The sequence below is a fragment of the Elgaria multicarinata genome, chromosome 7 (assembly GCF_023053635.1).
Source record: "Elgaria multicarinata webbii isolate HBS135686 ecotype San Diego chromosome 7, rElgMul1.1.pri, whole genome shotgun sequence".
Lineage (NCBI taxonomy): Eukaryota > Metazoa > Chordata > Lepidosauria > Squamata > Anguidae > Elgaria > Elgaria multicarinata.
In genome coordinates this window covers 110,663,610-110,675,791 of record NC_086177.1, presented here as the reverse complement: position 1 = coordinate 110,675,791, position 12,182 = coordinate 110,663,610, and the positions used below count along the sequence as shown (strand labels likewise).

The 12,182-nt window shown below is 44.0% G+C and overlaps 1 protein-coding gene across 2 annotated transcripts in view; it reads left to right on the top strand.

Annotated features, from left to right (window-relative positions):
- Positions 1–12,182, top strand: part of TSNARE1 (t-SNARE domain containing 1) — a 504,015-nt gene that overhangs the window by 260,754 nt on the left and 231,079 nt on the right. For both annotated transcript variants that reach the window (XM_063131213.1, XM_063131212.1), the window contains exon 6: positions 5,231–5,321. In XM_063131213.1, the coding sequence (XP_062987283.1) occupies positions 5,231–5,321 (91 nt within the window). The remainder of the gene's footprint in view (positions 1–5,230; positions 5,322–12,182) is intronic.

The following is a 12,182-nucleotide window of genomic DNA, read 5'->3' as shown; positions in this document are numbered from 1 at the left end:
ATAGAATAGTAGAGTTGGAAGGGGCCTATGCGGCTATCACGTCCAACCCCCTGCTCAATGCAGGAATCCATCCTAAAGCATACTTGACAGATGGTTGTCCAGCTGCCTCTTGAACGCCTCTAGTGTGGGAGAGCCCACAACCTCCCTAGGTAACTGGTGCCATTGTCATACTGCTCTAACAGTCAGGAAGTTTTTTCCTGATGTCCAGCCGGAATCTGGCTTCCTGTAACTTGAGCCCATAATTCTGTGTCCTGCACTCTGGGATGATCGAGGAGAGATCCTGGCCCTCCTCTGTGTGACAACCTTTCATGTATTTGAAGAGTGCTCTCATGTCTCCCCTCAGTCTTCTCTTCTCCAGGCTAAACATGCCCAGTTCTTTCAGTCTCTCTTCATAGGGCTTTGTTTCCAGACCCCTGATCATCCTGGTTGCCCTCCTCTGAACATGCTCCAGCTTGTCTGCGTCCTTCTTGAATTGTGGAGCCCAGAACTGGACGCAATACTCCAGATGTGGCCTAACCAGGGCCGAATAGAGGGGAACCAGGACCTCACACAATTTATAAAAAAGGGGGGGGGCACATCCTTATTTACTAAAGCTAGTAGAATCATAGAGTCATAGAATACTAGACTTGGAAGGGTCCTGTAAGGCCATCAAGTCCAACTCCCTGCTCATTGCAGGAATCTACCTTAAAGTATCCCTGACAGATGGTGGTCCAGCTGCCTCTTGAATGCCTCTAGTGTGGGAGAGCCCACAACCTCCCTAGGAAACTGGTTCCTTCGTCGTACTGCTCTAACAGTCAGGATTTTTTTACAGGAATCTGGCTTCCTGTAACTTGAGCCCGTTACTCCGTGTCCTGCTCTCTGGTTTAGTAATCTAAATGCAATTCATCACCCCATCTTACCTTAGAGCTGAGCGGATCTAAACCTGTGTGGATCCATTCGGCTCCCACGCATCTCCCATTGTCAACATCACAGCGTGGGCAACTAGTCCTTTGGCTTAGCGTATCAATAAGCCGTGCCAGGTGGCCAGTTGCGGTTGGGAAGACGGTGGCCTTTTCAAAGAGTCATTAAATTGACTGGTACTCAAAACAGCAAGTGCTATAAACATCGCGGACATCAATGAGCAGAGACATGTGGTGGCTGCTGGATGATGTCCATGTGGCCAAGTTGTTTTAATTTAACAAAGCGTCTTTAAGACCCTGCTGTGCTGTGTGCTCTTCTCTTTGATGCTTTGGCTTGGATACAGTGACAAAAAGAATGGCCTGTTCTGCCTAGTCTATTAATTCAGGAATATGTATCTGGAGCACTGCTCTGTGGCTGAAGAGATGTTGTCTTCATGGTACACTAAGTTCTCATTTATAGGATTGCTGGGTACTGTGCATAAAATTGCTGTGTGTTTCTGTTTTAATCACAGGCAGCTGTTCTACCTGTGTTAGCTGTTTTGAAGCTCTTGGGAGTTCTAGCTGTAAACCAGTGCACATTGCAAAGATTTTCCATAGAGGTGAACCTACTGGTCCTGTAGAAGTCTCAAGAGGTCCCTGCATACTTTGCACTGCAGGTGAAAAATCAGCTCAGAAAGGACCAGTTTTAAACTTCCTGGCTGTTAGGGCAGTAGAACAATGGAACCCATGATCTAGGGGAGGTTGTGGGCTCTCCCACCCTAGAGGCCTTCAAGAGGCAGCTGGACAGCCCTCTGTCAGGGATGCTTTAGGGTGGATTCCTACATTGAGCAGGAGGTTGGACTTGATGGCGTTGTAGGCCTCTTCCAACTCTGCTATTCTATTATTCTAATCCGAAAAAATGACCCTTTTAACAGAACTAATCATTATTGAATCTGTTGCAATATACAGTGAGACCCACAACAGTAGCGTTGGTGGTTATTTTTTAGGGTGACCATATGGAAAGGAGGACTGAGCTCCTGCATCTTTAACAGCTGTATCGAAAAGGGAATTTCATCAGGTGTCATTTGTATCCGTGCAGCACCTGGTGAAATTCCCTCTTCATCGCAACAGTTAAAGCTGCAGGAGCCCTGCCCTCTTTTGTATCTAGTCACGCTAGGCAGGGCTCCTTCAGCTTTAACTGTTGCGATGAAGAGGGAATTTCACCAGGTGCTGCACACATACAAATGACACCTGCTGAAATTCCCTTTTCTATACAGTTGTAAAAGATACAGGAGCCTTGTCCTCCTTTCTATATGGTCACCCTATATTTTCTTACTTGTATTTCTTTATTTACAGTCAACAGACCAATATAAAACAAGAAGATACACCATTATATAAAACAGTACAAAGTAGGGATAAAAAATAGGGAGTGTTAGAAAACCACTAAAGATACTAGATTATTTGTTGGTTTCTGAAAAGGGAACAGAATTGGGTTATTGGGGCCTAGCATAGTGAAAAAGGGAGGGATATATAGATAATAAAATTGCTAATCTGTGGATTTAAGCGCAATCAACATCCATAAGAGATCTGGTGCGGATGGCCACATTCAGGAATTTGGCCACCTGCTCAGAGGTAGATTTACTGGAGCCCTGAAGTAGACTAATCAGGAGTGACTCAGGGGATCGTCCAGGGAGACGTTGCATAATAGGACATAATAGGTCCTTCCTTGCCTGTTGGTAAAAATTGCAATGGAAGAGCACATGCAGAATGGATTCCACCTCGATGTTATTACATGGGCAGTATCTGTTTTTGGATGGAATTTTCTTATATCTGCCCTCCAGCAACTTGGAGGGGAGGACGTTAAATCTTGCTAGGGTGAATGCCTTCCTGTATTTGGGAATGGTTAACCAACCCAGGTATGGCATTCCGTCTTTGCAAGAAGGGACTGGGAGACCCAATGATTGGGGGGAACATGGTCCCCAGGCAGTTCCCCAGAGCTCTTGGTGGTCTATATCCAGTAGAGATCTATTGGAGAAGGTGTATTTTACATTAACAAAATATGGACAGCATTTGAATACAAATCCTCCAACTGCCATCTGCTGCCCTATGATGGAATTCCTATGCCTCCTATGACAGCCATTTTGTGATGGTGCCAAGGACAGTTTCTGAGATTGCCAAATGTGTCCACAGCCCCAAAAGCCTGCCTACTTCTGCTGTAGGATTTCCTGCATTGGCAGGAATTGGGGTAAATGGCCTTTGAGGTCTCTTCCAACTCTTATCATTCCATTTTTCTACCTTGAACCAAGGAAAGTGGACCAGGATAGAGTTTAAAGTCCAGGCAGGATGTAAGGTAAATGCCACAGCTTCTAGGGTTGAAGAGCCTTGCATGGTAGACCATGGGACCAACCATCAGTATCATGTGTGAGGTGGAAGGCACTGGGATCATTTGGGAACACAAAGAGGTGACTAGTGGCTTTCCTTGATGACCCGTTGCTGAAACCCATGAACAACGCAGCCCCTGGAGATGTAATATTGCTGAGTTGAAGTACTACCCTTAACAGTATTTTAGAGCAGCCTTCCCCAACATGGTGTCCTCCAGATGTTTTGGACTAAAACTCCCAGCATTCCTACCCATTGGATCTGCTGTCTGGGACATTGAAGTGCAGAACCTCTGGAGGGCACCAGGTTGGGGAAGGCTATTTTAGATTGGAAGGGAGTGAAATGTAGGGTGCAAAAATGCCTGTTGAAGCCAAATCTATTCCACATTGAATGATTAGGGAGGTTTTTTTGGTGCTGTAACTCTATACAAGCAGATATAGGTCAAATTTATTGGACAAGCCCTAAGATAATGAAATTCTGGAAGTTAGTCCTTGATCAAATAAGAGGAAATGACTGGTTATATTTTACAGTTAAATCCGTTATCTGTAATATTTTGTCATGTGAGATCATAATTGGTCTGGCCAGTTGATATGGAAATGATTATCCATCTCCTTGCTGCCATTAGGCTGGCTATTAGTTATAATTGGGAAGAAAGAAGGACACTACGTTAATATCAGGATCAGTTGCTAAGAACTGGTATGAGATATGCGATATGGCTGCAAGAAAGGCAAATGCTATTTTGGGCTGCATTAATAGAAGTATAGCTTCCAAATCACGTGAGGTACTGGTTCCTCTCTATTCGGCCCTGGTTAGGCCTCATCTAGAGTCTTGCGTCCAGTTCTGGGCTCCACACTTCAAGAAGGACGCAGACAAGCTGGAGCGTGTTCAGAGGAGGGCAACCAGGATGATCGGGGGTCTGGAAACAAAGCCCTATGAAGAGAGACTGAAAGAACTGGGCATGTTTAGCCTGGAGAAGAGAAGACTGAGGGGAGACATGATAGCACTCTTCAAAGACTTCAAAGGTTGTCACACAGAGGAGGGCCAGGATCAATTCTCGATCCTCCCAGAGTGCAGGACACGGAATAATGGGCTCAAGTTAAAGGAAGCCAGATTCCAGCTGGACATCAGGCAAAACTTCTTGACTGTTAGAGCAGTATGACAATGGAATCAGTTACCCAGGGAGGTGGTGGGCTCTCCCACACTAGAGGCCTTCAAGAGGCAGCTGGACAACCATCTGTCAGGAATGCTGTAGGGTGGATTCCTGCATTGAGCAGAGGGTTGGACTCGATGGCCTTGTAGGCCCCTTCCAACTCTGCTATTCTATGATTCTATGATAGAGGAGCTAATTTATTTATTTATTTATTTTATTACATTTATATACCGCCCCACAGCCGAAGCTCTCTGGGCGGTTTACAACATAAAGAGATCTCATAATAGGTTGACAGTTATTCAAATTGATCTTCTATTCGGAAATTGTTTATTTTCAGTGCAGTGTAATTAAATCTATTTTCAAAATGGTGGATGAATAGCCAAGTATCAGCTATTTCAGAAGTGTCGTACCCTTGACACTTTTTTTTTATCAGCCCTTCCCTGGTAGCCTAACACAGCAAAGTGCATTCTGACACTGCAGAAGTTGACATAGCCTGATACAGTAAAGCACATTCAGCTACTAAATGTTGTTGGTGGAGGATAGGATGGAGGAGACACTTATCACTAGCTGTTTGTTGTTTTGTTTGTTTTGGGGGAGAGTTATAAAGAGAGAGAGAGAGAGAGAGATCTGGGAATCTACCCTACATACAGAACTACATTTTAATGATACTGAAATTACTCTGCCATTTACAACCGACATCCTGATCCGTATGGACTACTTCTGTAAATTAGCTTCCCTCTATATTTGCATGGATGACTCTTGGAATAACTTTGGAATGTTTGCAACAAACCCTTTGACCTTTCTCGTTTGCTTGTTTTTGAAGGCACACAACTCAGCAAGAGACTAACAAAACCATCACAACTTGCACAAATGCTATCCGGCAGCTGACTGAGGTCATCAGAGGTTCTTCAAGGGTAAGTGACCTTTGAGATAAAGTCTGGGAAGATTCTGGGTGATTTACAGCACAATCCTATACATGTCTACTCAGAAGTAATCTTACTGAGATAAATGAGGCTTACTCCCTGGTACTTGTGTGAAGGATTCCACCCACACGATTTTTGAAGTTGTTATATTTGGGTGTGTGTGTGTGTTTCTCAACATTTTTTTTAAAGTCAAGCTTCCTTACAATCAGTCAATAAATCACAAACTGAAATCTGAAAAGTTTCCAAGACTTCCAGCTGTATTTCTTTACTATTTATTTATTTAAAGTATTTTTTTGGCTGCCATACAGGGCAGAAGCCTTCCCAAGGCGCTTTACAGCAACAAAACATATATTTAAAAAACCCAGTTAAAATGTTAAAAGCGATAAAAAACATAAACACAGTAAAATGGCAATAAAAACAAGAGTAAAGAATAAAACAAGCAGCAACGGCAAAGGAAGCTGCAGCTTGTGCAAAATGCAGCGGCCAGATTGATAGCTGGAACAGGGAGGTTTGAGCATATAACACCGATTCTGGCCCGCTTGCATTGGCTGCCTATATGTTTCCGAGCCCAATTCAAGGTGCTGGTTTTAACCTATAAAGCCCTACATGGCTTGGGACTGCAATACCTGATGGAACGCCTCTCCCGACATGAACCTACCCGTACACTGCGCTCAACATCTAAGGACCTCCTCCGAGTGCCTACTCCAAGGGAAGCTCGGAGGATGGCAGCAAGGGAGAGGGCCTTTTCAGTGGTGGCCCCCCAACTGTGGAATGATCTTCCCGATGAGGCTCGCCTGGCGCCAACGTTGTTATCTTTTCGGCGCCAGGTCAAGACTTTTCTCTTCTCCCAGGCATTTTAACAGCATTTAACAACGTTAAGTTTGTTTTTAATGGACCCCAGAATTGTTGTTTTTAAATGGATACTGTTGTTTTTATACTGTTTTTATGTTTTTTTTTTAATTTTTGTATACTTTTAATGTTTACTATTTTTAATTGTTGTAAACCGCCCAGAGAGCTTCGGCTGTGGGGCGGTATATAAATGTAATTAATTAAATAAATAAATAAATAAATAAATAAAGGCTGTAGCAGCAACAACAGTAGTCATAATCAAGAGAAGACCAAGGTAAAATAATATGTTTTCAAAGCCTTCTTAAGAGCCTGTAATGATGGAGCATGGCAGACTTCTGATATCAACTGGCTCCAAAGATGTAGGGCCACTACCGAGAAGCCCGTACTTAACATTATTTGTATATCACCTTTTAGGTTTTAAAAAATAATGTCCCCAGTGCACTGTACAAATAGATAAAAAATGTAATCCCTTCCTTCAATCTGAAGCGGTATAATCAATTAAAACTGCTCAGAACTTCATTTCCATCTCTCTCTATCTCATAGACACACACACACAATATTTATATTCCTCTCCCCATTCAGAATTTCAGAGCGGTTTAAAAGTTAAAATAAAACACACACAGAAAAAAAACACTTTAAAATAGATTTTAAAAGAAGGAAAATATACAGTGAACCGCAGCTGGTCATTAAGGAAAGGCTTCCTGGAACAATGACGTTTTCAGGAGGTGCTGAAAGTAATACAAAGTTGGTGGCTGCCTGACCTCCAGAGGCAGGGAATTCCACAGGAGGGGGGCCACCACGCTGAAGGCTCTTCCCCTGGTGGACTTCAATTGGAGGATGGGTCTATGTGGAACCAACAGGAGCAGACCCTCGGATGACTTCAGTGACCGGGCAGGTTGGTAGGGGAGAAGGCGCTCTCTCAGGTATCCTGGTCCCAAGTTGTTTAGGGCTTTGTACACAAGTAGAAGAACCTTCAACCTGGCCCGGTAGCAAATAGGCAGCCAGTGCAGTTCCCTCAGCAGAGGAGTTCCATGCTGGAAAGGGGCAGCTCCAGACAACAGCTGAGCTGCAGCGTTCTGCACTAGCTCCAGCTTCCGGAGCAGCTTCAAGGGCAGCCCCACATAGAGGGCGTTGCAGTAATCCAATCTTGAGGTTACCAATGCCTGTACCACCGTGGCCAAGCTATCCCTTTCCAGGAGAGGCCGTAGTTGGCTAACCAGCCAAAGCTGGTAAAAGGCACGCCAAGCCACCGTGGTCACTTGTCCCTCCAGCGACAGAGATGGCTCTAAGAGTATATATATGCAACCTAACCATCTGAGGTTTCTTCAGGACCGCTATCCCGCTCTCACCCCATCACATGCATCTACAAAGGGACCAAGCCCAGCAACAACTTAATAAATCCACTCCTTCTGGGAGAAGAGGAATCCCTGCTAGAAATAAGTTAATTGAGCCAAATAAAAGATGGTGATTAAAGTCTACCGCAGCCTTTGGAAACATAGCACAGGGGATTCCCCCCCCCCCCTCCCTATGAAGCAGTAAACTGCGGGATTATTGAGTTACCGAATGAAAGCTGAGGTGAGATAAAATGAAAGATTTCTTCTCACCGTCTGTTATCGAGACGCAGGAAATTGGCCGTTTCTCATACCTCCGGAGGCATTTTTCGGGACACAAATTGGGTCCAATGGGAAGTTGAATGAAGGCAACTTTTTCCCGTTCCCCTGACCCAAAAGAAAAGAAAAGAAATACAGTGTGTGTGGAGGGGAACATAGCAGTTCTTGATAGCTGAATGTCATTGCTATCAGAGCCGGGAGTGCAGCAAAAGCTACAACCAGAGAAAGTCTGGATTGGAGAGAATATAAACAAAGTAGAGTACAATTTACGAGCGCAGGAAGCACCCATCTTCCAACCTGAGAAGCAACCATGCTACTCCATCTCGGCAGCCCATAATAACTTCCGATGCTCCCCACTTAATTGGTATAACAGATCTCCAGCATTCTGCTTTCTTCATTTTCCTTATATTGCTTAAATAATTAAACCTACAAATTTTGAGGTGAAACCTGCAAATGTTTCCCCCTTCTCCCAAACAAATAGCTTTGGTGAGTACCGGTTGCTGAAGCTCCATGTTTCTCTTGGGGGATCTCCAAATAGTCTTCCAAAATAAAGCTTCTCATGGAGTAAGACAGCCTCTATCGATCTAAAGCAGTGGTTCTCAACCTGGGGCGCTCCAGATGTGTTGGACTGCATCTCCCAGAATGCCCCAGCTGGCTGGGGCATTCTGGGAGTTGTAGTCCAACACATCTGGAGCGCCCCAGGTTGAGAACCACTGATCTAAAGCTTTGCAGTCAGTCCTTTCTGAATCCATTATTCTGCATACTGTTTCATGCACTTTGGGGAGAACAGAGAGAGAGAGAGAGAGAGAGAGAGAGAGAAATGTTTCTTATCCAGAAGGATGTGTAAAATCAACAGAGGAATACTATGAGAATTATCTAGGGGTGGGTGAATTTCTCAGTGCCACTTTTTTTGTTTTGTTTTGTAACTACAAGCACAACCCTATGCACATTTAGACAGAGAAAAAAAAATCCTAAAACTCCCAGCATTCCCCAGCCAGCATGAAGGACGTTTTTTTTTTTTCTAAACAAGCATAAGATTGTTCCGTAAGTGTCCCTTTTCCATGCAGCCTTGACACTTCAAGGGATTTTAAAAAAACACACACCATAGTACACTGCACATCCCAAAAATTGGCACTTTAAAAATTTAAGGGGATTTGAAGATTATACACACAGTTACTTAATCCAGGAGTAATTTATTGAGAGGAACTAAAACTGACATTCAACAGATCAGGTTAAAGCAATAAGCACTTAAAATCATAGAATAGTAGAGTTGGAAGGGGCCTACAAGGCCATCGAGTCCAACCCCCTGCTCAATGTAGGGATCCACCCTAAAGCATCCCTGACAGATGCTTGTCCAGCTGCCTCTTGAAGGCCTCTAGTGTGGGAGAGCCCACCACCTCCCTAGGTAACTGATTCCATTGTCGTACTGCTCTAACAGTCAGGAAGTTTTTCCTGATTTCCAGCTGGAATCTGGCTTCCTTTAACTTGAGTCCGTTATTCCGTATCCTGCACTCTGGGAGGATCAAGAAGAAATCCTGGCCCTCCTCTGTGTGACAACCTTTGAAGTATTTGAAGAGTGCTATCCTGTCTCCCCTCAATCTGCTCTTCTCCAGACTAAACCTGCCCAGTTCTTTCAGTCTCTCTTCATAGGGCTTTGTTTCCAGACCCCTGATCATCCTGGTTGCCCTCCTCTGAACACGCTCCAACTTGTCTGCGTCCTTCTTGAACTGTGGAGCCCAGAACTGGACGCAATACTCTAGATGAGTCCTAACCAGGGCCGAACAGAGGGGAACCAGTACCTCACGTGACTTGGAAGCTATACTTCTATTAATGCAGCCCAAAATAGCATTTGCTTCTTTTGCAGCCACATCACACTGTTGGCTCATATTCAGCTTGTGATCTACAACAATTCCAAGATCCTTCTCGTTTGTAGTATTGCTGAGCCAAGGATCCCCCATCTTGTAACAAAAAAGAATTTGGGGGTAAAAAGAAAAAGAAAAGACCATAATAATGCCACTGTTCTCTATCCTTTGTCTACAATGCCGATGGAATTGCAGTACTCCTGTTCTTTAAGAAAATAATTTTAAAAGAATACTCAAAATCTCTTCGAAGGCCGTTATTATTATTATTATTATTATTATTATTATTATTATTATTATTGTCTCTTTCTCGCTCATGGCGTTTTTTCTAGATGGACATGACGGGCCTTGCCATGTCATGCTGTCTTTTACAGATTCAGGGATTTCCTGACAGTTGAGCATGTTTTAAGTATGACTGCTTTCTGGAAGGTGGTGTGGATGTATTTTGGTAGGCCCAGATTCTGAAGAGTTTCTGTAGTTTTTTGATGTGATGCCAGTGACTGATGTGACTAACGGAATAATTGTGACCTTTTCCTGTTGCCATGGACATCATCATCATCATCATTATTATTATTATTATTATTATTATTATTATTATTATTATTATTACATTTATATACTGCCCCATAGCTAAAGCACTCTGGGCAGTTCGCAAAGGTGAAAACATTGAACATTAAAAACCAACACACAAAATTTAAACCCTAAAAGCACAAAATTTAAAAAAACCCATAAAAGCATTAGAACAACTACGAGCTTTCAGCAGATCCGGGTTGTTTTATTATGGTTTTAATTTTTGTGAACCGCCCAGAGAGCTTCAGCTATTGGGTGGTATAAAAATGTAATAAATAAATAAATAATGCCTGGCAAAGAGAAAAATTTTGACCTGGCACCAAAAAGGTAACAGTATTGGTCCCAGGCTGTATAGGGACAGTATATTACCTGAGACTAGTTCAAGAAATTAGGAACTGCCCTGTGTAATAGGAGCAGAAGACATGTACATGATTGAATGCCTTTCTCTCTGAGAGAGTGTGCCACCCCCAGATTTCCTGAATTAGATTCCTGATTTGTCATGATAGCAACCATGCTCTGAGTGGCATGTTCTCCTTACGCCTTTCAAGTGCATCCGTTTTCCTCTGCTCCATGATGGAGTGGTTGTGTCTGATCAGCTCTTCAAATTGCAACCATACTTTACCCTTTGATGTCTCTCCTCCTGTATTCGACTCCGACGTAACGCAAATGAAAATCGCGGCTCCCCCTTCGGTCTTCAGAAAAAACATCCCTTCTGCGCATTGAATCATTCAGGAGCGGTTTGCACAACAATGTGGCGCGCTCCGTCTGTGAGCACCGTTCGAGTGATTGCATTTGCAAGACGTACCACAGAGGAAATGCAAGTTGCATACAATGGGATGCCCTTGTGTCTTCGCTCTGATGGCATAATGGAGCAGAAGATTGTGGTTCAGTTCCACCTGGCACGTTTCAAGGAAGACGTGGGGGCAGATAGCTGTGAAATCTTATTTATCCATAATGGGTATGTCTTTGGTGAGAGCAATAGCTAAAATCTGGCCCAAGGAAGTGCCTTTAAATCATGTATCAAATTGGAATCGGTTTGAAACACAGCTGCCAATGAAATGAAATAGATTGAAACAGAAACAATTAAGAGCATTCTATTAAAAGTTCCCATCCGCTCACTACATCAAATGTCTTCTAAAATGAAAAGAGAAAGAGAGAGAGAGGGAGGGAGAGAGGGAGGGAGGGAGGGATGGAGGGAGAGAGAGGACTCCATCATTGTAGTATTAGTTATATGTTTACCCATGCATTGTTCTCTCTAACATCTGAGTGAGGTAGGTAAAGCTGAGAAACCGTGGTCACCCAGAGAACTTCACCTCTGAGAGGATTTGAATCCTGGGTTCCTCCAGTCTTAGGCCATAGCTAGACCTAAGGTTTATCCCTGGATCATCCAGGGCTCAAACCTGTTCATCTAAGTGCCACACAGGGGATCCAGTGCTCAGGCAGGGGCAAACCCTGGATGATCCCAGGATAAACCTTAGGTCTAGCTGTGGCCTGAATCTGTCATTCTAACCATCAGTGGCCTCCTGAAAGAATGATCCTGGTAGATCCGCCAGGAGAAGAGTTTAAGCTTTAGAGACCTTGCAGGTCCTGGCCCTGCTCCAAGGAGTCAGGTTTGCTGAGCTCTCAGGAGGCTATGCAAACCTCCTGAGCCCTCAGCAAATTACACTTTCTGGGGCCTCCAGAAAGTGTGCAATTCCACCAGCACACAATAGCATGGCCAGGGGAATTGCACACTTTTTGGAAGCCCCGGAAAACGCACTTTGCTTTCCCCCTGCACCAATTGGGGCATTAAAGGCCGTCTTAACGTTAAGGGGGCCTTTAATGTCTCAATTGGCATGGGGGCATGTTTCTCTCCCGCCACACACTGATAGGTGCCTTAAAGACCCTGTTATTAGGACCTTTAAGGCCCTGGTTGGCATGGGGGTGAGGACACAAGGCTGGGGAAATTGTGTATTTTTCACCTA